Genomic DNA, 26,522 nt, shown 5'->3' with positions numbered 1-26,522 from the left:
GTCAGTAAAGCAATTTGTGAAGCACGTGGCTGAGCTTCACAACACCAACTCATTTTCTAGAGAGTTTGAGGTTGGTATCCTATCATCCCCCTCTCTTTTGACACTCTTCAAGGGACAGCTGTCTCATACGAGCCTTGATGTAGAAGATCAACATGTCATTAAGACATGTCTTATAAATGAATTGTTTGGTTCATTCAGGCACGCGTATTCGTTCTCTATCCATTCACGCGTGAACACAGGTTGTTGATAATATATTTGAGATATAATTATGTCAGTAATGCACTCAGCTCTATGTTCCAGTCAGGTGCACAGAAAGACCCAGTTACAGCTTCATTAACATCAATCAGTGTCAGATTGTAGATTCTCACCATAACATTCAATTATTCACACTTCATTAGATCATGCAAAAATCAAGCAAGCATTAATTGGACACAAACGCGACAGTAAACCTAATTTATTAGTTCTTGTCATAAGTGCTAACTATGAAAAAGTAATGGATATGTTTCAGAAGTTTCTGTTTGAGAGCTGTGTTGCTTTTTGTGTCGTGTTATTTTAGTGAAATGTGTTCTGTGGCATGCTAGTTACGTTAAACACCTGCACTGATACAGTTGGTAGAGTTTGAATGCATGTTCTGTTCAATCCATGACAGCAGGTCTTTGGATTCTGTCCATTTTGATTGATCATAGTTAATATTTGTGACTGAGTTCATTCATAAGCAGTGAAAAGGTTCCTGAAAATTTACTGGTATTCGTTTATTATTTTGACTTTATTAAAGAAATGCATGGATCATTAACTCGATTCAACCAAAAACTCAATTGAAACTTCAGCATATCTGAAGTCATCAGATAATTATATATTTGGATATATTTCCTTTTTTTTTTTTATTATGATTAAAGAAAAAGATTATAAAAATATTTAAGAAATAAAGTTTGCATGGAAGCCTGAAATTTGAACTTTATTTCTTGTCACTGCGGCTTTCCTTCACAATTACAATTTTATGTTTCATAGTTGCAAGTATTTCTTATAATTGCAACTACATTTCTTTTTTTTTTACATTGCAATTATTTCTATTGATTTCACATCCCATAATTTCCACTATATCTCACAATAGCAACCTTATGTCACGTGATTGTTACTATATCTAAAAATTTCGATTTGATTGCTCGTAATTTAGGCGCTTTATTAAACAATTGCAGTTATTTCTTAGAATTGCGAATTTATAGCATATCTTAGAATTAAGATATCTTAGTTTTATATATTTTCTTCTAATTGCGACTACATCTCACAATTACATCTTTTTTCACAATTGTGACTTTATTTCTTGTAATTGTGAATTTCTATATAAAAATGTTGTCTTTATGTTACAATTGCAGCTTTCTCAAAATTGTGACTTCATATCTCACAGCTGTGACTAGTTCTCATAGAAGTTCTCTCTCTTTATATTTACCAATTCCAACTTTATTTCATTCTAATTTTGACTTTATTTCTAATAATTGTGACTTTATACTTCACAATGTTACTCATCATCTCAAAATGTAACTTCATTTCTTGCTTTACTGACCAGTCAGCATCCTAAAACTTAAAAGTTAATACACTTGAAATGAGCAGAATCCAACCCAGGCTCTCAGTGCTTTTGCTTTGTTCTGTATTTCTGGTGCATGGTTTGTTACTGTATTTCATTGCTTTTTGCATTCTTTAGATATTGAAAGAGTATTTGGATGTAAGCCACATCTCCCTTTGATTTCTTTGCTTTTGATAGCTTTAGCATGAATTTGTCACCCTCACTTGTCTGCACTTGTGAAAAGTCTTTTACTGTGTCTTTAGTGTCGTGACTTTGTGGCAGACTTGTTGTAACGGAGGGTTGTTTGTGTTTTGAAGGAAATTCAGACGTGCTCCGTGGACCTCGGAACAACAACGGACTGTTCCAGCCATCCAGACAATAAGAACAAGAACCGTTACGCCAACATTTTAGCCTGTGAGAACCACTGACACAAATAAATACAAGTAGTATGCACATTTCTGTGACTGATAAAATGGTAATATCTTCAATTACATCCTTTAGATGACCACAGCAGAGTGCGACTTGCACCACTAAACGACAAAGATGGGAGAAGTGGAGGGGACTACATAAATGCCAACTATGTCGACGTGAGAGACTTTAACTGAATTCAGAAATGTTGCCAGGCAAATCATGATGATTATATCATTATTTAATCAGTAAGGCATGACTACCTCAAAGTGTAACCATTTAAACTAGCACAAGTGATAAAAAGCACTGCTGCTTTGCTATTGATTTGCTCATAGAAAGGTCAGGCATGGTGGCACTTTGAGCGTGAGAAAGTGTCTGGGGACGTTGTTGTAATATTGTGTTACCTGAGATGAAGAGTATTTGTTCTTCCCTCCTTCCTGTAGCTTTATTTGTTTCTCCTTTCTGTTTTACACAAGGGTTTTAACAAACAGAAAGCCTACATTGCAACACAAGGGCCCTTAAACTCCAGCACAGTGGATTTCTGGCGGATGGTGTGGGAGCAGAACGTGGGAGTGATTGTTATGATCACAAACCTCACGGAGAAAGGAAGGGTGAGCCATTTTAGTGCAGGTTTTATATATATATATATATATATATATATATATATATATATATATAGAAGAGGATAATAGTATATATAGAAGAGGATGAGAATGAGTAAATTCTAAAAAATGTATTTTGGGGTGACAAGACAATAACAAATTTATTCAGCCTGAACGCAACGTTTATCCATTTCTCAGAGGAAGTGTGACCAGTACTGGCCTCTGGAGAACCAGGAAGAATATGGATGCTTTCTGGTTACTGTTAAGAACACAAACGTCCTTGCATACTACACCCAGAGAACCTTCACCATCAGAAATACCAGCAAAAAGAAGGTATCAAGTAGGGATACACAATATATTGGAACAATAGTAGTTAAGGGTTGAAATAGTTTTCTAGTTTTCAGTTGTTGATGTTGGATATGTTTTTTTCCCCCTCTATTTTTGCATTTATATGATCTTTTGTCATCTAAAACTCAAAGTAAACATTTAAAAACATTGAATTTATAAACACTGTAAAAACAGAATCTTTAGCAAATCTCAAAATGACTTTTAATGTTTAATACTGTGCAGCATCATGATGTAATGCCTAGATTCGCTTTCATTATGAATTTTAATATTTGTAATATAAAATTGTTAATATTAATTGAGTTAATTAAATATAAAAAAATTGTTTTTTAAAACAATCAGGATTGCATTAACTTTTGTTTAAAGATCAGATGTACTATACTGTGATCATGTTTATGATTTTTTATTCATTTATTTTTATCAGGGTTCTCAGAGAGGTCACAGTAATGAGAAGACGGTAATTCAGTTCCACTACACACAGTGGCCAGACATGGGCGTACCTGAGTACGTCCTGCCTGTGCTTTCATTCATCTACAAGTCCTCTAGAGCTCAAACAGACCACATGGGGCCAATGATTGTACACTGCAGGTGGGCTACAGGACTCTTTAAATGTATAAAGTGTCACTTTGTATATTTGACACTTCTGACATGTGTTTGTGTGTGTTTAGTGCTGGAGTGGGACGAACAGGGACCTACATAGTGTTGGACAGCATGTTAAAACAGATTAAAGGGCAGAGGACAGTCAACATTATGGGTTTCCTTAAACACATTCGTACACAACGGAACTATCTCGTTCAAACAGAGGTGAGCGAACAGCGAGTCAAATCTCATGCTGGTGTGCAGAACTTGTTTTACAAATAAAAATTATACATTATTTAACGTTTGATCAATCCTTAGTGTTGCTTAGAATTTACACTCAAAGTTGGACTTTGACATCAGCTGTTCTGGCACCCTTACAGGAGCAATACATATTTACCCATGATGCTCTAGTAGAGGCCATTTTGAGTCAAGAGACAGAGGTGCAATCAAGCCATATTCATCAGTATGTTAACAACCTCCTAACCCCAGGGGCCTCATGCAAGACACGGCTGGAAAAGCAGTTTAAAGTAAGTGTGCTCTCAGTTCTTTAGTGATTTCTGAAGAGCACAGCTGGCAGTATTTGTATCAGGACCATTTAGTTGAATAATGTAACCTTACATTCATGACAATGACCTTGTTATTGCAGCTGGTGTGCCAGTCGAATGCCAAACAGAATGATTACAGCAGTGCCCTGAGTGACTGCAATAGAACAAAGAACAGGAGCTGCTCTCTGATTCCTGGTGTGTTTATTGTTATTCTTCATTATCTATTCATTATTTTATGTTAGATAGATGGATGCAAGGATGAACAGATGAAAAGAGACAGACAGACAGACAGATAGACAGACAGACAAGACTGATGTTGGACGGACAGACAAGACTGATATTGGATGGACGGATGGACAGACAGACAGACAAGACTGATGTTGGATGGACGGATGTACAGACTGATGTTGGACGGACAGACAGACAGACAGACAAGACTGATGTTGGACGGACAGACAGACAGACAAGACTGATGTTGGATGGAAAGACTGAAAGACATACAAGACTAATGTTGGACAGACAGACAGACAAGACTGATGTTGGATGGACGGATGGACAGACTGATGTTGGACGGACAGACAGACAGACAAGACTGATGTTGGACGGACAGACAGACAGACAAGACAAGACTGATATTGGACAGATGGACGGAAAGAATAGACAAGACTGGTGTTGGATAGATAGATGGACGGACAGATAGACAGACAAGACTGATGTTGGATGGACAGACAGACAAGACAAGACGGATGTTGGACGGACGGACAGAAAGATAGAACGATAAGACTAATGTTGGACAGACAGAGAGACAGACAGACAGACAAGACTGATGTTGGACGGACGGGCGGACAGACAGACAGACAAGACTGATGTTGGATGGAAAGACAGACAGACGGACAGATAGACAGACTGGTGTTGGACGGATGGACGGACAGACAGACAAATAGACTGATGGATAGATGAATGGATGGATGGACAGACTGATGTTGGATGGACCCAGACTGACAAGACTGATGTTGGATTGACGGTCGGACAGACTGATGTTGGACGGACAGACATATAGATATTCAGTTCTCTCATGTGATTGTTGTGTGTTTTGCAGTGGAGAAATCCAGAGTGTTTTTGTCCACATCAGCAGGAGAGACGTCTGACTACATCAATGCCTCATTTGTCATGGTGAGACATTCAATGTTTCTCCAGCCAATGCTCTATTTATAACTGTATTTAAATTGATATTAAGACTCATTCATGCATTCATATCAGGGCTATCGGCAGAACAAAGAGTTCATCATTACCCAGAAACCTTTGACCAGCACAATGAAGGACATGTGGAGGATGGTGTGGGATCACAACGCCCAGGTTATTGTTTCATTGCCAGACACGAGTAGCACGGTCAGTACAGCTTTTAACTGCTTTATAGCATCATACCTATTTCCTGCATTTCCTGTCAATCTTGTGCTGAATGAAACCGATAATACCTTCATTAATCTCTCATTCACTTTTTTTCCTTCCTCTGTCATTTCTTTATTCCATTCCCAGACAGAAGACAGCGAACCAATTATATTCTGGCCTGTGAGAGATCAGCCAATCAGCTACGAGACGTTCTCTGTATCGTTAAGAGGGGAGGGCCATGTGTGCCTGTCCAATGAAGACATGTTGATAGTGCAGGATTACATTCTAGAGGCCACACAGGTAACATCATCATATCTGCCGTAAAGCCAATCAGATTAAACCGTTAACATTAGCAACATTAAGAGGATTAGAGATTTTACCCATAATGCACTGAAAGGAAGGTAACATACTAAAGCTGAGATAATTGATTCACGGAGCTGTAAATTAATGATTTCTTTGCGTCATTTCTCCGAAATCATTCAAAAACACGGACACAGGCATCTGTTTTGAAGATCGCAGCTGGTGCCATGCAGTATGATTGTGGAAAATATTAGGAGGAGCAAATGGTTGCTGACGAAAGCGAGAGCAGAGTCTGTTAAAAAAAAACACATCTGGTACTTTTCACACACTTGGCATTAAATCATTTTTATCTGCTGAAGCATATTGATCATAAATACGCATATACACATAAAAAAAACTTTTCTTCATCAAAGCAGATTTGATGAACTTTAGAATAACATCACTTGCTCACCAGTGGATCCTCTGCAGTGAATGGGTGCCGTCAGAATCAGAGTCCAAACAGCTGATAAAAACATCACAATAATCCACACAAATCCAGTCCATCAATTAATGTCTTGTGAAGCGAAAAGCTGCGTTTGTAATAAACAGATGCATCATTAAATTTAGTTTTAACTTAAAAAAAAGTCACTTCAAAATAACAGTCCATAATCCATATTAATGCTTCCTCCAGTGAAAAAGTCCATCCACTGTTCTACTCTTACATCAAAATCCACCGACATATTTTTTTAGACTGTTTTTCCTTGTAAACAGTGCATGATCTCTGCATATTTCTCTCCTGATTCAGACGAGACGACTTTTCACTGGAGAAAGTTTCAATACGGACTTGTATTTTACCTGGAAGCAACGGTTTGTAGTTAGAATCATCTTAATGATGGATTTATTTATTATAACTTCTTTTCTCTCTTTTTTTCAGGATGATTTTGTTTTAGAAGTGAAGCATTACCGGGCTCCACGCTGGCCAAATCCAGACAGTCCCATCAGTAATGTCTTTGAGCTGATCAACATTGTCCAAAAAGAGTCCGGCTCCAAAGATGGACCCCTGGTCGTACATGACGAGTGAGTTGCATCTTGGCTCTGAAGGAGATGCACACTGCGTCTTGGAAAAGACATGTTATGTCTGTTCCAGAAACTAGTGAGCCGCCTCACTGTCTGCTGTCTGCAGTGGTGGATTAAAGTGCTTGAAATCCACACTTAAGTAAAAGCACAGCTATCTTACCACAAAATGACTTTGGTAGAAGTCACCATTTAGAATATTACCTGAGTAAAAGTTTTAAAGTATGTAAGATTTTTTGTATTTAAGTATGTAAAGCATTTATTAATAATACAATTCTGTGATGCCTAATAATGATGTTTAGGTGGGCGGCTTGCTAGGGTTAAGAACTGAACATGCTCTATGATGGATTTGTCTAATAATCTCTGCGTCTTGATGATTTTGTGCTGTGTCTGCAGGTGTGGTGGTGTGACTGCTGGAACCTTCTGTGCGCTGTTCACTCTTCTGCAACAGCTTGAGGCCGAGAGCGTGGTGAACGTCTACATGGTGGCCAAGATGATCAACCTCATGAGACCTGGGGTCTTCACTGACATTGTGAGGGTTCATCTGCCTGCTCTCATTCAAGACAACCTGCCCCCCCACTTGTTATTACACAATCAAACAGACTAAATGCATCAATTACAAGTTATGATATTTACACTATTTAAATCTTCAAATATAAAATAGCTCATGCATAAATACTATATTTAATGCTTACTAATAATGGAAAAATACATCAAATTGCAAATTTTTGACATAAAATGTACATTTATTTTATATTTAATATAATATATATGTACATTGAGATATATATGTACATTGAGATATATATATATACACACATATATATATACATACATATATATATATATATATATATATATATATGTATATTGTTTACACATACATTAAATACACATAAAATGTATGCATTTAACAGGCGCTTTTATTCAAAGCTACTTACAGTGCATTCAGGCTATCAATTTTTATATCAATTTTACCCTATTTACATGTATTTTGATAGATTATAATTATATATAATATGTAATTTTTTATTTTTATGAATGTATTAAATATGTTTAAATTTATAGACCCAATAAGATTTTATTTTTCTTTTTTTTTTTTTTTTTACTTTTAAGTTTTTATAGTATGTATGTGCTCTTTTATATTTAATGATATTTATTTTTTGTAACTTCAGTGTTTTCCACGTGTCTGTAGACTATTGGCATTTAGACAGAAATGTTTTTTCCATCTATGTGGAGATGGCAGAAAAGTCAGTCATGAATAATCCTGCCCTGAGGTGGAATTAACTCCAATCCACCAGAGAAACGTAGCATTTTGGGTGGCATACATGTTCTTGTTTTTTTTTTAATTTGTAATTTTTTTTTTTTGGTGGGATAGGATCAGTATCAGTTCCTTTACAAAGCCATCCTGAGTTTGGTCAGCACCCAAGAAGACGAGCAAGCGTTTCAGTCTTCCGACAACAACGGCACGGTCCCAGGAGGCATCTCGAGTGCGGCCGAGAGTCTGGAATCTTTGGTGTAACCATAGTGATGAGCCGGCACAGGAAAAAGACTTGTTTTTTCTAGCTAAGAATGCTCTTGTTTCCCGCGGTCCATCTCTGGACTGACCACGCTCTGCTGGGTGCAGCGCTGTCATTAAATGTGTGCCTTTGTACACTCCACATTTTTATTCCCTGTTTCTCTCTTAAATCGCCACCTTGTGCTAATGTCTTACGTACTAATGTCTTCTCATAGTGTCATATTTATTTGCTTAAAAGCTTGTTTAAATGGAACACTCCCTAAACTGTTTTATATTAGTCTATTTTTAGAATTTCAGCCACAGTGTTTTCATACAGATATACAAAAAAGTGGCAAAATCAGTCATGGATAAAGGGCAGGAAATAATATTCTAATGTGTAAATAATATTACAGCAACCATGTCGATGGACCAAATTTCTATTTATGTCTAGAATTTTATATTTGAGGCACTAGTTCTTTATAAGACATGGTTGCGTTTGAATAATTTAGTCACATTTGAAATGTTTTAATTTTTTTGATGCCTCTCTGTTTTGTTATTGATGTAAATGACACTGTTTAGCTGTACAAGATGTTTTTGTCTGTTCGTAGGATTAAACGAAACCAGAAAGCACACAAGGAGACTGGTCTGTTAATGCTGGGACTTTATAATTCTTTTTTTTTTTTTTACAATATATTTTTAAGGAATAGTTTGTTTAATAATGTGCACATTAATTCTAATCCCTTCTTTAAACTAATAAAGTAAATCAGCAAGACAAAAAAAAAAGAGGACAATTTGAAAACGTTAAATCTGTTACCGTTTCAATAAATGCAGACAGAACATATTAACATGCTTCATGTTAAAAACACTCATTGATTTTTTTTTCTGTGAAACTGATATATATATTTTTTCAGGATTATTTAATTAATAAAAAGTTCAAAAGAACGGCATTAATTTGAAATGAAAATATATATCAAATTTTAGCATTCATGTTGAATAAAATTATTAATTGATTTGAAGAAATCTGACCCTTAGCCCTCAACTAATATATTTAAATATAAGATTATATATATTTAATTACATTTATAAAACTGACACAATCTAGAGATAGAGAGCAAGAGAGAGCTCCATAAATGACATATTATATATGTTATGTACATTATATAATAAAAATGTATATTAAATATTAAAATGTTAAATATTAATGTAAGGGCGTTATAAAATAAAAACAAACACGCTTCAAATTTCTGCATTTAAAAGAAAGCCCATACACTTTCATTTTAAGTTTCTCACTGCATTTTAAAAATAAACAAAAAAATAAAACAAGCGACGAGTCAAAATCTTATAATGATCTCAGACCATTATTTGTAGCATTTTCGTATAGCGTTGAGCATTTTTTTTAGGAACACAGATCTTTAAAGTCTCTCCGTAATTCTCTTGATATTGTCTAATATTCTAGTTTTCATCTGCCCTCAGGACAGACTCGTGTTGATTACAGTCTCCAGACAGCAGCCGCTTGCCTCGTGTCAGCTGTTAATTCTGAACTTGCTTTTCTTGCTACCTCAGCATCCTGACTGCCAAACCACCGAGACCAAGACCAACCAGCAGTCCTTCAGTTCTCCATCTGGCCCAGGGCTCAGTAACCCAGAACAAAGACAGGCTTCCTTAAGGATCTTCACAAATAGGGTTGTTTTTCAGTTAACTTCTGCTTCAGCCCTCCTCAAATTCATCTTGGCTTAAGCCTCCGAGACAGTGTTTCTGTTCTGACAACGATCAGATCATTCCTTAAGCCACTGCATCTTCAGGAACCGATTATTATAAGTCCACGGCTTAAGGGTTTGGTGACGAAGATGACAGCTACATGAGTTATGGAATAATCTCTTTGAAGAATCGCTTGTAATTATTCCTCAATTCTAATCCAGTCTTAAGAGCAAAAGGTCATTTACACAAAAATAAGTATGTAAATATGGGTCAAATGGCCAGACATGGTCTTGAGGGGCTACTGGTACCTTCATTTGCATTTTTAACTTCTAATAAGCACATAACCAATTATCCTGCGCTTGGTGGCCTACTTTATAGTGAGCGCACTGATGGCCCCACACCACCAACAATGCAGACTGTGTTTCTGGCTGCCACCGGGCGCTCAACAAGGGCCAAAGAGACGGGAGAAAGGTCATTTTTAAACAACAACAAACAAACACAAATTAGATTACAAAAGATTACCTCTTATGATGATATTTTAGACGTTTATTTAAACAAAACAAAGAATATAAAACAATGAAAGAAAACACAAAAGTTTGGATAAAAGCTGGTTTTAAAACAAACAAACAGTATTCATTTGAAATGGAAATATTTAGATGTCTTTCCTGTCGTTTTTGATCAATTTAATGCATCCTTGGTAAATAAAGTATTAATTTCGAATATATATAACTAATGTATACACACACACACACATACTTAATTATGTCCTAAAAGAGGGGTTTAAAGTGTAATTTCCGTCTACTGAAGATGAAAAAACAACAACTATATTTTATAAATTTTAGAAGAAAAACAAGAAATATAAAACAAATAAAGAAAACGAAAAATGTTTCATTGGAGAAAAGCTAGTTTTAAAACAACTCTTTGGACATGCTATGCTTAAAATGGTCTAGAGATTATTTTAATGCCAATTCACGTTTATGCTTTTTTTTATTTTATAATTCACTATAGTGCCAAGATTCACATTTAAGAAATATTCAGTTGACAGGATGCTATAGCTTTACAGAAAATTGACAATTTTATCAGTAGTACTCAACATGACATCATGTTTTGCATAAATATGATGTTACTGCTTGTTTTGAACCGAGGCAGAAGTTCATGTTTAAACCCTTTTCGTACAAGGGTAAGAAAATAATGACCGTCTTTAGTTATTTTTCAATGCCAGGAAGTGGAATTGGGATGGTTCTGTGTCAAAGTGATTTGTGGGAGCTCATTTACAGTACACTCCTAATTTATGACAACACTGATAAAAAGGAACAGTAATTGTCAATTAATACGAACATCTACAGACTGTGTAACTCTATTTTAGAAACTAAGTACTAACCGTTGGATCACTCTGAATTGGAGTCAAAGATCGCAACCGTTCATTGTGGGATATGAGCAGTAATGGATGTTTGGGTTTCATTACACATGTGGCACAGAGATGAGCTCTTCAGGTGTGTGGTTACTCTGAGATGGTGCTCGTGGTGATGCACTGGAGACCCTCCTCCTGCAGTCTCTTCAGCACCGGACTGTAGATGTTCTTCGTCATCGGCACCACCAGGCCTTTAGTGGTCAGTTCACCTGAGGTGTCACACATTCACATCAAGTCAAAGTGACGTTATAAGAGCAGTGTCTAGGCATTGTGTGAAATTACATCCAGGAAATATGTTATTAATTTAATATTTTAATAATTTAGAACAGAATATGAACTACTGATGTAATTACAGTGGAATTAAACTCAGGATGCATGATATATTAGTATTAGAAAATAACTGTGACTTTATAATTTTATCGGTTTTGGTCCAATAAGTAAAACGGGTATATTTAAGATAGAATTCTAGATTCAAGGCAAAATATTATAGCCGAATGATCATGGGACCTCACATTACCTGTCATCAAATGAAATTTAATTTTTTTTTTTATTAAAATACAACATGCATTGTGTTATATTTGTAAGTTATATTTTCCATGTAACCTTTTAGAAATAAATAAAGTTTAGAAATAAAAGTTGGACATTAGCAGGCTTATGTTTGTGAGCGAAAACGATTTTCAGCTGGAAAAAAAAAGCTCAAATAAATTGGTAAAAAATAGAACTTAAAAAGAAATAGATTCATTTGATTCACAGAGAGATCTTAATTTTTTTTTATATAATATTGGCCAAAATATCACTACTTGAGGATAATCTGTATTGGCCCAGCTTTGAATATTGGTGCATCTCTAAATAAAATACATTTTTATATTTTTGTAACGTGCTGTTAGATTTGCATATTCAAGTCGAGTTTCACTGACCGTTGAGCACCATACGGGCTGCAATGGCTGCTGGGTAGCCCACGGTTTTAGCCATGGCTGAGTATCCATTGGGATCCCCGTAAACAACCAGACTGAGGTGTTTGGTCTCCAGCTCGCCCGTTGGGTGTCTGATACCGACATCGTTCCTCATTATGACCATATCGCGCTCACCTTTAGCTGCACCAGACAGAACAATCCAAAAACAACATCAATTTATGTGCAGCTGGACTTCAGGTTCAGTTTAAGAGACTTAAGCTCATTACGTAAGACAGAATGGCATGAGAACTTACTGAACGACAGTTTAGCCTCCAGATGCTTAGCAACTGCTGCTAAGATGGTTTCGGCGTGAGGAACCGGCTCTTCACTGAGCATCCCGAGCCTGATGGGAGTCATCCAGTCAGTCAGATATACTCTTACTTAAAGATTCATATTTACAAATACACTTTCAGAAATATGAAGACATTACAAGGACATTATTAATAATTAAAATAAAGTATTATAGGAGCTAATAATATGATTTATGTAATATTGTATCTGTTGGAGTATGTATAGTGTTTTTTGCTTTAAAGTTGCTAGGTGGTTGCTATGGCATTACTATGCTGTTGCTGGGTTGTTCTAAGTGATGTTTACTACATTAATTAAATAAATAACATTATTAATCATTTTTTAAGAAACAAACAAACCAAAAAACTAAAAGAGAAATAAAATCAAATAAAAGACGAACACAAATTTGTTGTTACACTACTGAATTAATAGCTTCAAAACTGATCTGGACCTTAAGCAAACATCAAAGAGGTCTGATAAACAAACGTTTAGAAATCCCTGCATCACGTAAACAAACATTAAACATCAATGACAAGATCAAAGTCTTCTAGGTTTGGAAATATTTCGGTCAGTTTGTACATTGGCAGAGTTTAGTAGCGTCTCATGTGTGGTGGAGTTGACAGAGAGGTGCTTTTGTCCACAAATTCATTTCACAATAATTACTTTTCGTGACATTTACATGGCCATTCTACAGTACTTTGTGAATACTCTCTGTATTAGAAACGACATACAAAAGAGTTTTTTTAGACAGTAAAACTTAACAGAGGGGAAAAAAGAAGAGCAAGGGAGAATCAAATTTGTAATCATGTAATGCATAAAAAGTAACTAATGTGATTTATGAGCATTTTAAAATGTAATATAATCTAATTACAAGTGAAACTTTTTTGGAATCTGATCATGGACAGAGAACATGTACCTTATTTTTCGGACTATAAGTCGCACCTGAGTATAAGTCGCATCAGTCCAAAAATACGTCATGATGAGGAAAAAAACATATATAAGTCGCACCGGACTGTAAGTCGCATTTATTTAGAACCAAAAGAAAACATTACCGTCTACAGCCGCGAGAGGGCGCTATATGCTGCTTAGTGTAGACTACAGGAGCACTGAGCAGCATAGAGCGCCCTCTAGACGGTAATGTTTTCTCTTGGTTCATGTCTCTTAGTTCATGTCAAAATAATTTGATAAATAAGTCGCACCTGACTATAAGTCGCAGGACCAGCCAAACTATGAAAAAAGTGCGACCTATAGTCCGGAAAATACGGTAATCAGTTCCTCCCAAGCACTATATATCAGGAGCCACTGTGATGGAGGTCTGTAAAGTACTGTTAGTCAATTCCTTGACCCACCATCTGAGACTCTGCATTCTGAAGTCGTCTTGTCCAATCCGCTCATAAATGGCATCCTCGAAGACACGGCTGCTCACAGATGTGGACAAGCCAATCTGCTTACAGAGAAGCTCTTTCTGTGACACAATGACATTTATATTATTATTATATTGTATTAAAAGTATATAATTTCATTAAGGCAACTAAATTTCATGAGTATATTGGAAAAAGATCCATAAATCCACACCCATGAGACAGGAGAAGCCGTGTGTCCCAGCAGCGGACAGGGCTCGGTGCTGATGAGTCCCAGTTTGACGAAGCCACTCATTGCAGAGGAGAAGCCCTGCAGACACACACATTACATGATGATGGACAAACATGGGAGCAACACTGAGCTTACACTCATCTTTACATCTCATTAGCATGAATACCCTGAAGCGCAGAGTTCCTCTGATGAGCGTGCGAGCGGACTCAATTCCGTACGGCTCCGCGTATTTGGTGCTGTCCCGGTTGGGGAAGCCCTCCAAGTTGAAACCAGGCATGAAGTCCATGGGCTTTGTGACATCCAGGAGAGCCCCGCCAGGAGGAACACTGATCACCTGAACAGACAAAACCACATTTCTCAAAATCAGGCTGAAATCATGTAGACTGAACATGATTTCTGTAGTGAGCGCGTATCACCTGATTGTCTTTCAGATAGATGGCTGGACTGATGGTGTTGAGCAGGACGCCGTACGGACTCCAGCTGAACTTGTATCGCAGTGGGTTGTCTGAGCACTCTGGGGCAGGAAGACCACCACAAAAAGAGCTGTACGATTCCACCTGTCAAGAAACAGTTGTTGAAATTTGGAGTAATTACGAGAACTATGTGATTTGAAGACCATGTTCATGAAGACCATGTTCTGCCTGACTGCTAACTAAGCAAAAATGAACATTCAAGATGCCATGAACGTTTGTTGAGGTCTGTCAATATGTCTTGCAGACGTGGTGATAAGTGCACCAATGGTGCGACAGTATGTCATTCTATCGCAAATACCAATCAACACATCCAAGGGGTAAACAAACATGAATGCATGCATGCAATACCTACAGTGCAACCGTCTGCCTTGGCCTTGTCGATGCACTCCATGGCCAACATGTGATCAATGCCAGGGTCCAGACCAATCTCATTGACGATGGTGATGCCAGCTTCCTCGGCACTTGGGAAACAACAGCCAATCATGGTGAAGCCACGTGCATATATGAATGATGTCAACCAGTGCCAGTTCAAATCCAACAAGGTCAGAGAAAGATACTTTCAATCACTGTTTTGAACTTACGTGACAGTTCTCCAAAACATAAAAAAAATTGATAAAAGTTGACAAAACTGAAAAAAGTCTGAATGATTCACTCACAAAACTCACCATCTCAATTTGTTTGCAACAGTTGCATCAACGTCATGATGCAAATTTTTTGTAACATCAATTTAAGACATGCATTTTTACGATGAGCATGTTTTAATGCATTGCAATTGATTTTATATTTTTTGGGAACCATAGTCAACTGTCCTGAAAATTATTTTTCATAATTAAGAAAAATCCTCCATCTTTAAGCAGTTATAATATAGTAATAATAATCGTTGTTATTTCTTAAATATATATATATATATATATATATATATTATTAAAAATAGTATTTGAACAAAACTGTTTCACTGCTTATATTAATATCTGACAAGTGTTTGTTCTCAAAATCAAGATCAAAGACAAACAAAATTAAACTGGTGTAACATGCACCAAAACAAAACAAACAAAAAACCCCAAACAAAAGTAAATTAAAGCAAAGCAAAACAAACCCACAACAAAGCAAAACAAAAGCGAACCAAAATAAAAACAGGATTTCCTTCTCCTTCAACATGAAGAAGAAAAAAATGACAGAACTTTCATTTCAGGTTGAAGTTAAAATCCAACTTTAATATTAAATATTGTTCTAAGAAACTGAGTTTCTCACCTCTTCTGAAGCTCCTTCATGGCTGGGCTCAAGTAACTGGCGGTCACCATGTTTACCTTCATTTTAATGCATTGCTTAGCTACATGTGGATGAAACGCATATGGCAGCATGCTAGATAAACAAAAACAACAAGAAATGAGAAAATTAGCTTTAAAAGTATGTTAAAGTAGATAATTCAGTGAATGAAGTTTATGATTATGCCTGATGACGATGTCGTGGTCTTTGATCAGAGACTCGAGGTGGCCTTCCTGGCGGGTGATGTCCAGCATCACAGCGATGGTGTTGGGATACCTGGCTGCCATGTCCTCTGCCTGATTCAACAGATTTGATGCTGCAATGCAAAGATGCAAAGATCACACAAGATTTGTTTTAAAGAATTGCGACTGTAAATTCTACACTGCAGTAAAACCGTATTCCAGATGGATTTTGCGATGGGAACCTACCCACTGTGACCTGAGTGCCAGCCTCCCTGGTGAGATACTCGATAACTGGCCCAGACACATAGCCTGAGCCCAGCAAAAGCACCCGCTTCATTCCTCCTTTCTTTAAGATCTGCTCCGACTCCCTGTTTGCCAGATGGTACAGCCATTACTACTAACACACACACACACTATCTCTCTCACTAGCCAAGCAATCTGTGAAATCACAAAGCATATCCTGCTGGATAGTGATCTTAAACCGATTGAAAGGGATGCAAAACCCACAAAAGAACACGGGAAGATCTTGTAGAATTGTCTTGGAGATGAGATTAACGGAATAAAAAAAAACAAAAAACACGCCAAATATTTTTTTTTCATTTTTTACGACAAGAGTAAACTATCAAAAACACACAGAAATGATCAAAGGCACTTCAGGAGCAGAGAGGGTGCCGAATAAACGGAAGGAAAACATACAGATCTACAGTACTTATATAATTAAAGCAGTTTAAGAGGGCTGTTGAATCAACGTTTCGCTCCGCAAGTCTACTGGGAGACACGTGGTCCAAGCACCCCGTCGCTCAGTCTAATTGGATCTGATGCGGCACATGAGAAAAAAAAAATGTAACACTTAACCCCCAACCACCTGCATGCCTTTTTCAAAATATCATTAAACTAGACATGCAGAACCACTAAATGTGTTTTAGATCAGGGTTTTACTGCTATTAATGTTATATCTAAAAACTCTTATAATTACGTGCTTTAGTTCATAATATGGAACACTTTCATATCAAATAGGAAGTTTTGGCTTGGCCTTAACTGTCATTTTTACGACAGTTAAAGGGTGTTAAAGAGCATGAAACCCCTAAACAAATTTTTTTTTTTTAAAAAGCACTGTAAATGTGCACACATTACTGTTGTCTGGCAAATTTGAACAGGTAAAATCCAGTCATCTCAATCCACTTTCACAAGTTGGTCACATGGATTTGCTGCAGGGGCTAATGGAAAGCTGTGTGAGCTGTGCTTATATATTGCTACAGTGGCTATTATTAATCAGCACCAACAGCCAAATGATAAAAGACAATTTATTACATGAATGTCCAAAACTATAATTTCTTATTTTTAAATAATTATAATTGTATTATTTTATTTTATAATAATTTGAATATTTTTAAAATGTTTTTTATTTTTATTATATGGTTATAAAATAAATGTTGATATAATTCATTTATATATTTAGTGGTAGAAAAAAATACATTTTAGTTTTAAAATGTAATAGCATTTAAAATAAATTTTTCACCATTAAAAAAGAAAAGAAAATTAAGAATAATTATTTTTAAATAAAATACATTGCTAAAATTTAATAACATTGAAATAATAATAATAATAACTAATATAAGAATTTTATAACATCGAAAATAATATTGCTTTTAACTACGCATTTAATATAAAAAAATTTATTAATTTTAAACAAACTAATAATACAATCATTTTGTCTATATTGCATCTCATAATCCGATGACCTTAGATCAGAGACAAAGGCTCTCTTCATTCAGGACAAGAACAAGTAAATCAAAACAAGTCAAATGGTGGTTCTTTAAAGCTTTCCATTGACTAAATGAAGGTCAATGCTGGCGTGTGGGCGGCTCCATTAAGCACAGAGCACAAATGGACACAAACAGACTTGCAAATTCAGTGTAATGTTTTGTCAACCTGGTTCCTCATCAATGAATGAGACAGAGACGGCACAAAAGAGCTCTATTAAGAGTGTTTCGAGAAAGTCGTGCTGACAAAGGAAGCTTTGATTATGTCTTGAATGAGAAAGCAAAAATGAAAGGAATGCGTTATTCCATTTAAATGAAAATAATTTGAAAACATGATATAATCAATTAATGGCCATGAATTGGCTCGGGAAAAAGAAGCTTACCTTGGAGAATAATTGGACTTAAGAAACTTAAAAGAACTGGTGCACTGATTTATTTTTCTGGCATGCAAAAAATCCCAAGAAAAAGAGCGAGTGGGAGAGACTGTGGCAGCGGTGAGAGAGTAAGATTGTCTACCCACGAGAGAATGCACTCGGGACGTGTGCTCTAGCCAAGCAAGGTTTAAAGGGAGCGCAGGAGGATGCACAGGAACCCAAACCTCTGTCTGAACAAAACAAACACGGTCAACTTGTTTTTCTCTTCAATTCTGCAGTGTGTGAACTTAATAAGATTTAATGTTTCAAACTCTGGGGAATTCATTAGCCTCACAAAACTGAGCTAAACAGGCTTGCTTTCATACTGGTTTCATTGGGTATTTACAAATTAGTCTAAAATATTACAGAAATACAGTGTGCGGAAACTTGCATTAGTTTTTTTTAAATATATCCTAAGATGTGTGCAAATGTAATTCTGTTTGTAATTGCAACCGTGTTCTCTTTCCACCGCCACACTAATATTTATACTGAGTGTAGTTTCTGATATATGAGCCTTGCGTTCTTATTTTTTGCATACTGTATAAGCAGTTTCTACATTCAGGCGTAACAGTTTCATCTACAGTGATAAGAGAGCATATCAAGGCTGTTGGGAGCTCGGATACGGCAGTGTTTTTACCTGTCTTTCAACCTTTGAAGAAATCTTCAGAATGAGCACATCATCCTCAGCATGCAAGCATATGATCCAATGCAACATTTAAACAACATTACGGACATATGTCCAATCGGACAAAACAGACTCAAACCCTTAAAGCGCTCTGGAATGAATGGACTTCACTGAAATAAATAGCATCCCTTACCTCCTTTCTCGAAGTTTCTGGATGTATTCAAATTTAGGCGTCAACTTCCCATTGGATGTAATCACAGCCTAGATTGAGAAAAACAATGCATTTAATACAAATATTGCTACTGCAATATGCACTAAATAGAAACACATTTTTCTAACAAAAAGTGGCATTTTGGTTTAGATCTGCACCAAGCACCTGGCTCCTGAAATATGGCCACATGGATAAGATGCAAGGTTAAGTACCACTCAGAACTGACTATTTCTGTTTATAACGGTGTATTTTTTTTTTATAAATGCAGCCCTGGTAAGCAAAAGAGACTACTTTCAAAAACACTATAAAAATCTTACAGACCCCAAATGTTTGATCAGTAGTGTATGTGTGGAAAAGATTCATTATTTTTGCAATTCCATTCGGAGCTACATTGAACTTTAAATCTCTGTACTGATCTAAGATGCTGCCCCTTACCTCGAAGTAAACAGAAATGTGTATTTCAGATTTCTCAGCTTTAGTTCCATACTGAAAATCAATGGATGTGTGGATGGGCTCCAGCTGAAACGCCGCCCATTTAGCTCTGATTCAAGTTTTACCACACATTTCTGAGTCTGCCTTCTGTGCAGAAGTACTAGACCGCACAAAAACACTACTCAGGAGGAAGCATTTCTCCCATGTTGAAAGAGCAAAAAAAAAAAAACCTAAAAAGGAAAGTTGTAAAGTCACCCTCTTGATACACTTACATCTCTGACTTGTGGAGAGAAGTCCTCTTCCTCTAGTGATCTGGTAGCGTCCGATGGGAGCTGTGGGATGAAGACTATTATTATAAATCTGCTCAAATCATCAACAGCAGTATCCATCACATATTCAATTCAACAAACCAAGAAATCGGTCATGAGCACACCAGATTTCAGAGCGATCCTCTCCAGAGCAAAGCATCTCATTACTCACCACCCCGTGTCATATCTTACCATCTCCCAGATGTAAGGGAACAGCCGGTCCCCGAAATACTCAGTCGCCTCAATGGGCATCTGGGCAGGCAGGTTATCGATGGAGCACATGAGAATGCCATTACCTTCCACACTGCACAGAAAAACCAGAGGATGTATAAAAACTATATTTGATAATGCACATGTGAGATGATGCCTGAGTGTTGGCAGGGAAATGCTGTGTCTACAGTGCGGATGGGAGATTGGTTCCTTTATGCTGAAATGGTCCTTTGTGTTAATGAATTGGGTTCTTTATTTCTGCCTTTTTTTTTTATCTGTACCTGTAATATCCTTTTTAATCCCACCTCATTATTGATTTTTTTAGAGCTCATCCACACACTACACATGCTGTCTACACATTCTCAACAGGTACGTTATATTCTTCAAAATACATACAAAAAATGTGAGGTTAAAACAGTCAAATTGTTCAAATTATGTCCTTTTTGGTTTCAGAATCTGAACAGAACATGTAAGTGTGACCAGCTCGAGTTATTTGAGGATACTTTTCTCCTTTTCTCCACTAAAAACAGAAGTACCTAAATGACACAACTTGCTGACAGCTTTGCAAGACCAGTAATATAAGACCAGGGACATAGAGGAGACAAAAAAAAACACATAATAAAAAAATTATTAAATAATACACCATAATAATAATGAATAAACTATCATTTATTATAACACCCTGAAGGTTGGATATAGGACTTGCCAAAGCACAGTTCTTTATGGAACCTCATAAAAAGTGTTCTATTAAGCACTAAAATGGTTCTGCTTTCGCTTCAAACTGAGGACCCCTAATCTGCTAGAGTTTGGAGGAAGTGGTGCACACCTGTCATTGTCAATATGCTGGTTGGCATCATACATGCAGAAGGGCTTCTCAATAGTGGTGCACTCAGTCATGAACTCGATGGAGCCGCCTGTGTCAGCAGAGATGTCACAGATGGCCAAGAACCTGGAATTCACAGAGGATCAGACAAGGCGGTCTCCCAAACAAATCATACGACTTTAGAAGGAATGGTTATTATGATACTATATGCTGTTTTTTGTCATTTTGGAGACCAACAATAAGAGTAAAAGCTCACTTGTAGGGAAGCGCAGGGCAGCCGAGATCAGGTGATGATGATGCAGTTATAACGGGTCTAATCAGTCGCTGGGCGTCCAGTCGCCGCAGCAGTCTGGGTGTGTGAGGGTCCCAGTATATGCCGTTTATCAGGCAGGTTGTGTATGGGGCCACCTGTGCAAACACAATAATGCATCACAGTCACTTTAGCTTTTCACACAATGCAGTCAATAATGGTGCAGTCACGTTAAAGACATTTTGGTGAAACTTGGCAAAAGGGTCCATTAAGTAAAAATTATTGCAATGAACTACTCATGAACCATGGAGAAAATTCCAGACCAAGTGGATTTCTGATGAAACGACTGGATTTTGCCTGTGATGGAGGTAAGTGCAATCGTACCTTAAAGTTATAGTATCGTTCACCCTGAAATGAAGACTTGTTGAAAATGTACTCACTCCCACGCCAGCCAAGATGTAGATGAGTTTGTCTTTACATTGTAACAGATGTGGAGAAATATGATGACAATATCGGAGAGAAGCTTGTCTTTTAGCTAGAAGCAACATTAAAAATTCAAAACATCTTAATAATAGATTTGCTTCATACAAACATGCAGTTTTTCATTTCACAAGATGTTAATTGATGTCCATTTTTGTGATGTTTTTATCAGCTGTTTGGACACTGACAGCACCCATTCACTGGAGAGGATCTGTAGCATTGTGATGTAATGCTACATTTCTCCAAATCAGTTCCAATGAAGAAACAAACTCACCTGCATCCCGGCTGGACTACGGGTGGTTAAATTTTCAACACATTTACATTTGTGGGTGAACTATTCCTTTAAGTGGCAGCCAGAGGGCGAACCAATCAGCTGCCTGGTATATTTACTCACAGTGTCCCTGAAGTGGGACGTGTAAAGCTCCGGATGGATTTCATACTCCAGGGGGTCGTAGAGTCCGTCACTCTTTCGTATCAGGTGGTGGTGTCTGCTGATCACTGTACCGTACACTTTGGTCATTTCTGTAAAGCAGATTGGTCAACTTGCTTGCACAACAAAAACTGCCTTAAGTGTAACCATAAAAAACAGGAAATACAAGAAATACCTCCACTCTCTGACACTTCTTTCAACTCGTGAGGCTCCACATACTCACAAGGGAGCTCGTTGAAGATGTCTTGGGCGCCCTGGAGAAGCAGCACTTTTAGAACACAAATCACTCCTTCTCCTACTTCTCTGTTTTTCAGTGTAAACATGCGCTGACAAGTTTTAAGGCTCTTAGAGCATCTCATAAACCACTTTACACAACAATAAGTGCACACTTACCTTGGACACATTGCCGGTGCCAGTGAACACAAATGTGAGAGGACCAATGGACTTGGGCATCAGACCTAAGGATATTTCATACCCACAATCCCTCACCGCCTGGATGGCCTGGCTGACGTTTCTATAGTTGTGCGCCATACCAATGTGCTGTCAAGTGACAAATATGAAAACAGATATTTATTTAAAAAAAATCTATTTACTAAATATTGAAGAGCCAATAATGGAGTACCACACATGATATTGCAAGTGGAAATTCAAAAGTAGGCATTATAATAGTTGTGTAATTTTAAAACGAATACCATAAATGGGGTGTGATGTCCAAGTGCAAGAAAACGCAGGCCCAGACCGTGTAAAATGTTAATCATTCCTGTACAGAATACAGACAACATGTTCAACTAACAGCAGGGGGACCATTTAAAGACATGCACTACCGTTCATAGTTGCTAAGATTTTGTTTTTTTGTTTTAAATAATCAAAGTTTGGAACTACATGAGGGCGATTCAATTCTGAGTGAACTATCTTTTTGGATGATATTGTACATTATGTTGACACCGTGGAAAAGGTCCCATACCAGCAACACCAGCCCACTGTCCAAACGCCACAATTCTGTAGCCATTGGGGTCCACCATTTTCTCATAATCAATGAGTCGAACTTTCTAAAAAGGGAGGGAGATGATGACCCATGAGAATATTGTGAAAGCCGCTTGTCCTGAGTAAATATTTCCAAATACTGGTTATGACGCTAGAGAGAGGCTTTCAGTTTAAATATTCTCTAGATCGTTTGCATTCTGTAAAGAGACTTTCACCTTTTTAAGAAGGTCGTCTAGGAGCCCCATGTTTGCCTCTTGTGCTTTAATGGTGTGAGAGAAGAAGGCATAGGTCTTGTTGGGGTACACCTTTTCCTCAGGGGGCCTTTTCACCCCGATGATGAGCGACGCCTCTGAGATGTCCTCCTGGATGACCGCCCCTGCTTTTTCATAGTACTGAAAACAGAAACAGTCTAGATTTTCATTCATGCAACTACCAGAAATATCAAGAGGGAAAAGAACACATTAAGAGCACCAAATGTGGGGGAACAAGAATAGAAACTGATTCAAAGGGACAGTTACAACTTCCTTTGATTACTGATTACATTTTAATTGACCATTTTTATTTATTTCTCCATTATTTATTACATGATTTCGTTTGTTAAATAAGCAACACAATAAATGCGTTCATTTGATAAAATGTGACCCTGACCATGAAAAAAAAAAATATATATATTTTTTTATTTTTTATTTATTTATTTTTTCACAACAACAAAGAACTAAAAGATATGTGAAAAATAAAATATACCGGTATATTAATTAATTAAATATATTAAACTTTGGGTCATTAAACTTTTTTTTTTTTTTTACATTTTTGGAAAAACAAAACAAAAAAGTATCTTATGCTCACCAAGGCTGCGTTTATTTGATATCACCCCCCCCCCCCAGTAAATCGTTATATTGTAAAATATTATTACAATCTGCAATAATTGTCTTCCATTTGAATGCAAGTGAAATTCTAATTTATTCCTGTGATGCAATGCTGAATATTCAGCATCATTACTCCAGTTTTCAGTGTCAAATGATCCTTCAGAAATCATAATATATGCTGATTTGTTACTCAAGAAACATTTCTTATTATTAATTATTTTTTTGTGGAAACTGAATTTTTTTTTACGATTCATGAATAGAACGGCAGTTATTTTAAGTTGAGCTCTTTTGATACATCTACTGTAAATGTCTTTCCTGTCACTTTTGGTCAATTTAATGCATCCGACCAATAAATAATAATAATATCCAATAATAAAAAATAAAAAAAGCCCCGTGAAAGAATGCCAGGCTTTCTATATATTTAGAAAGTGACTCACTTTTTCGTGGATGGCCCGTCTGTTGGAGGGCTGCACGAGCACCTTGTGTCCAGCTGCTGTGATCTCCCTGACGTGTCGCGGTGCCAGAGGAGCGCGTCTCTCCCACACGTTGACATCCTCGCGGCGGATGGCTATGACGCTCTTGTGATTCTGCTGGTGGAGATGGTGATGCTGAAACCTCCGCTGACAGCACACACAGCCCCTAAACCCTCGGCCCTGGCTCCTCACGAGACGCAGCATGACTGGACCAGTTTCCAAAACACACAATGTTACAACAACTACACACATCTGAAAATCACACTTGAGCAATGCTGAGAGTGACAGAGGCACAACCAGAAAAGTGACCCCAGAAACCCAGCCTATGGTTTGCAAAGGAGAGGACCGCATTTGAACCAAATCAAGTCCATTTTACTTTCATACAACTTTTCAAATTATTATTAATCACTATGATTATTATTATTAATTATAATAAATAATAATTACTAAAATAAATAAATAAACTGAAAATAAAACAAATTAACAAATGAAACTGACTTAACTTCTTAATATCTGACATTATTCAAATATATGTTATTATAAAATTATTAAATAAACAGAGTTCAGCAATAATTCCACTCTTAACCCTGGCTCTTCCAGCTGTTTAATTATACAAAACTAGCTACGACTAATGCTCCATTTCTGTCCATACTGCACAAAGAGTAGCATATGTCCTATGAAACCAGCAGTCAACTGACAGCACCTGCAAATGTGCTTTGCATTGTTTAGGAAAAAATGACTGCAATGCATTGCACACTAAGCTGTCAGTAAAACATGCATGTAAATAAACCGGGGCTAGTTGTCACACTTTTTACTGAATATTTACTGAGTGAATATTTCTCAGAGTGAGGTTATTTTTTTTTTAAAGTCTGAACACACTGAACTGTACATCAATGAATCAATCAATCAATAAAAAGCAGCTACTGAACATATCCACTGTTATTGGCCAGTGGGGCATGTTGTCACACTAAGATGTCACAACGGGAACTTGCATCAAGAAGAATACCATTTTCAGATATATCTAATATAAATGCATTTAAAATAGATTAAAACAAATATAGTGATTTAAAATAACATTAAACGACTTAATGAAACTCAAACATTTAAACTTCTTTACAGTCTATGGTGACAACCCAACCAGATCCTTTCAGTTAAAAGTCCTTTCACTGTTAAATTCGAAAGCAACCTTGAAAACCACTGTGAGAACCAAACACGCAGACACCTGGTTGACTTCCTGCTGTTTATAAGCAACAAGTGTCAGAGTGCATGTTGAATTCAGCTGATACATATCATCACCTACCTGTACCTTTTCGATTTCAGCAGTTTCCTAGCACCTTTAACGTGGCACCAGCTGAATAATCACAATAACGTGGTGTGAAATGCACAGGAGGTTTATATAGAAACTGTCGCAGCAGCTCTTCTGTGCGACTGTGTCGCGTCAACATGAACAACGCCACGGGATTGACCTGTTTCAAAACTTCAGGCAAATAATGTGGCGCTAACTAAAGCTATCCATGCGGTATATATTACAGCACATACATTTGTTCCTGCCTGGAATGCGTCTCCGCTTCGGCGAAGTAATCTGAGCCCTGGATTAGCTCCCGCCAATCCCGACTCAGAGCGCGGATCTGCCTCCTAGCGTGCCCTTGACGTCGCGTCGCAGCTTGATGACCGAGTAGCGTCAGCGTGAGGAAACACAGGCCCCTCCCCTTCCTTCCTTCCTACTTCCTTCCTCGCTTCCTTCCTTTCTTTCTTTCGTAGCTGCTATAAATGCTGTGGTTGCAAGGAGAGATGAGCTTAGTTTGTTTCTTCTTTCTTCAACTTCCTAAAAAATACCCCGCGATGTTGACAAGATTTGAAGTTCCTGAAGCAAATGAGTCTTAATACAAACTAACGTTGTTTTAACTGGCCTACCAAACTGGTCTGACTTGCTGGTTTTACAGGGGTTTTGGTCATTTTAAACAGGCCAGGCTAAGAGATCATCTTGCCGATCAGAAACCAGTTTGGCTGGGCGTAAAGAACAACAAATCAGTTTCCCCCCTTATATTCTTAAAGTTTTTGTCCTTTGTTCGGTGTAAACACAATTTTTACATTAATTTTGAACGCTCTT

At 37.1% G+C, this 26,522-nt stretch overlaps 2 protein-coding genes across 4 annotated transcripts in view; one reads left to right on the top strand and one right to left on the bottom strand.

The window, feature by feature from the left end:
* LOC127953108 (receptor-type tyrosine-protein phosphatase zeta-like) overlaps positions 1 to 8,915 on the top strand; it is a 24,957-nt gene extending 16,042 nt beyond the window's left edge. Inside the window, exons 2-16 of the mRNA XM_052552003.1 lie at positions 6 to 70; positions 1,879 to 1,975; positions 2,063 to 2,148; positions 2,446 to 2,580; positions 2,770 to 2,904; positions 3,341 to 3,504; positions 3,585 to 3,720; positions 3,876 to 4,022; positions 4,142 to 4,235; positions 5,140 to 5,213; positions 5,301 to 5,429; positions 5,577 to 5,729; positions 6,643 to 6,785; positions 7,179 to 7,314; positions 8,161 to 8,915. Of these exons, the coding sequence (XP_052407963.1) occupies positions 6 to 70; positions 1,879 to 1,975; positions 2,063 to 2,148; positions 2,446 to 2,580; positions 2,770 to 2,904; positions 3,341 to 3,504; positions 3,585 to 3,720; positions 3,876 to 4,022; positions 4,142 to 4,235; positions 5,140 to 5,213; positions 5,301 to 5,429; positions 5,577 to 5,729; positions 6,643 to 6,785; positions 7,179 to 7,314; positions 8,161 to 8,304 (1,838 nt within the window). The 3' untranslated portion in view covers positions 8,305 to 8,915. The remainder of the gene's footprint in view (positions 1 to 5; positions 71 to 1,878; positions 1,976 to 2,062; positions 2,149 to 2,445; positions 2,581 to 2,769; positions 2,905 to 3,340; positions 3,505 to 3,584; positions 3,721 to 3,875; positions 4,023 to 4,141; positions 4,236 to 5,139; positions 5,214 to 5,300; positions 5,430 to 5,576; positions 5,730 to 6,642; positions 6,786 to 7,178; positions 7,315 to 8,160) is intronic.
* Positions 8,916 to 10,503: 1,588 nt separating this feature from the next.
* LOC127953010 (alpha-aminoadipic semialdehyde synthase, mitochondrial) lies at positions 10,504 to 26,092 on the bottom strand. Of its 3 annotated transcripts, none has more exons than XM_052551900.1 (24): positions 25,952 to 26,092; positions 24,377 to 24,618; positions 23,289 to 23,465; positions 23,054 to 23,138; positions 22,782 to 22,849; positions 22,483 to 22,629; positions 22,265 to 22,343; positions 22,054 to 22,181; positions 21,186 to 21,337; positions 20,933 to 21,055; positions 20,089 to 20,200; positions 19,861 to 19,920; positions 19,139 to 19,206; positions 16,391 to 16,512; positions 16,149 to 16,278; positions 15,948 to 16,058; positions 15,049 to 15,157; positions 14,640 to 14,780; positions 14,390 to 14,557; positions 14,206 to 14,301; positions 13,980 to 14,095; positions 12,597 to 12,685; positions 12,307 to 12,483; positions 10,504 to 11,598 (listed from the first exon to the last, which is right to left on the bottom strand). In XM_052551900.1, the coding sequence occupies exons 2-24, from the start codon at positions 24,614 to 24,616 to the stop codon at positions 11,480 to 11,482; spliced, it is 2,817 nt and encodes a 938-aa protein (XP_052407860.1). In that variant the 5' UTR covers positions 24,617 to 24,618; positions 25,952 to 26,092; the 3' UTR covers positions 10,504 to 11,479. The 3 variants fall into 3 exon arrangements, with proteins under 3 accessions (XP_052407860.1, XP_052407858.1, XP_052407859.1); XM_052551898.1 differs by having other exon boundaries at positions 25,713 to 26,056; XM_052551899.1 differs by having other exon boundaries at positions 25,719 to 26,056.
* Between the last annotated feature and the right edge of the window lie 430 nt (positions 26,093 to 26,522).

Source organism: Carassius gibelio, chromosome B3 (assembly GCF_023724105.1).
Source record: "Carassius gibelio isolate Cgi1373 ecotype wild population from Czech Republic chromosome B3, carGib1.2-hapl.c, whole genome shotgun sequence".
Lineage (NCBI taxonomy): Eukaryota > Metazoa > Chordata > Actinopteri > Cypriniformes > Cyprinidae > Carassius > Carassius gibelio.
The sequence above is the reverse complement of the archived record's forward strand: the minus strand, read 5'-3'. Positions and strand labels throughout refer to the sequence as shown.

What these genes read in the sequence shown, in the direction of transcription:
- LOC127953010 (XM_052551900.1), bottom strand. Translation starts at nt 24,616, where the DNA reads ATGCTGCGTCTCGTGAGGAGCCAGGGCCGAGGGTTTAGGGGCTGTGTG. An exon ending in ACAGTGGGCTGGTGTTGCTG is followed by an intron (nt 22,850 to 23,053) that starts GTATGGGACCTT and finishes TATTCTGTACAG; the next exon opens with GAATGATTAACATTTTACAC. An exon ending in CCAAGGCAGACGGTTGCACT is followed by an intron (nt 14,781 to 15,048) that starts GTAGGTATTGCA and finishes GTTTCTTGACAG; the next exon opens with GTGGAATCGTACAGCTCTTT.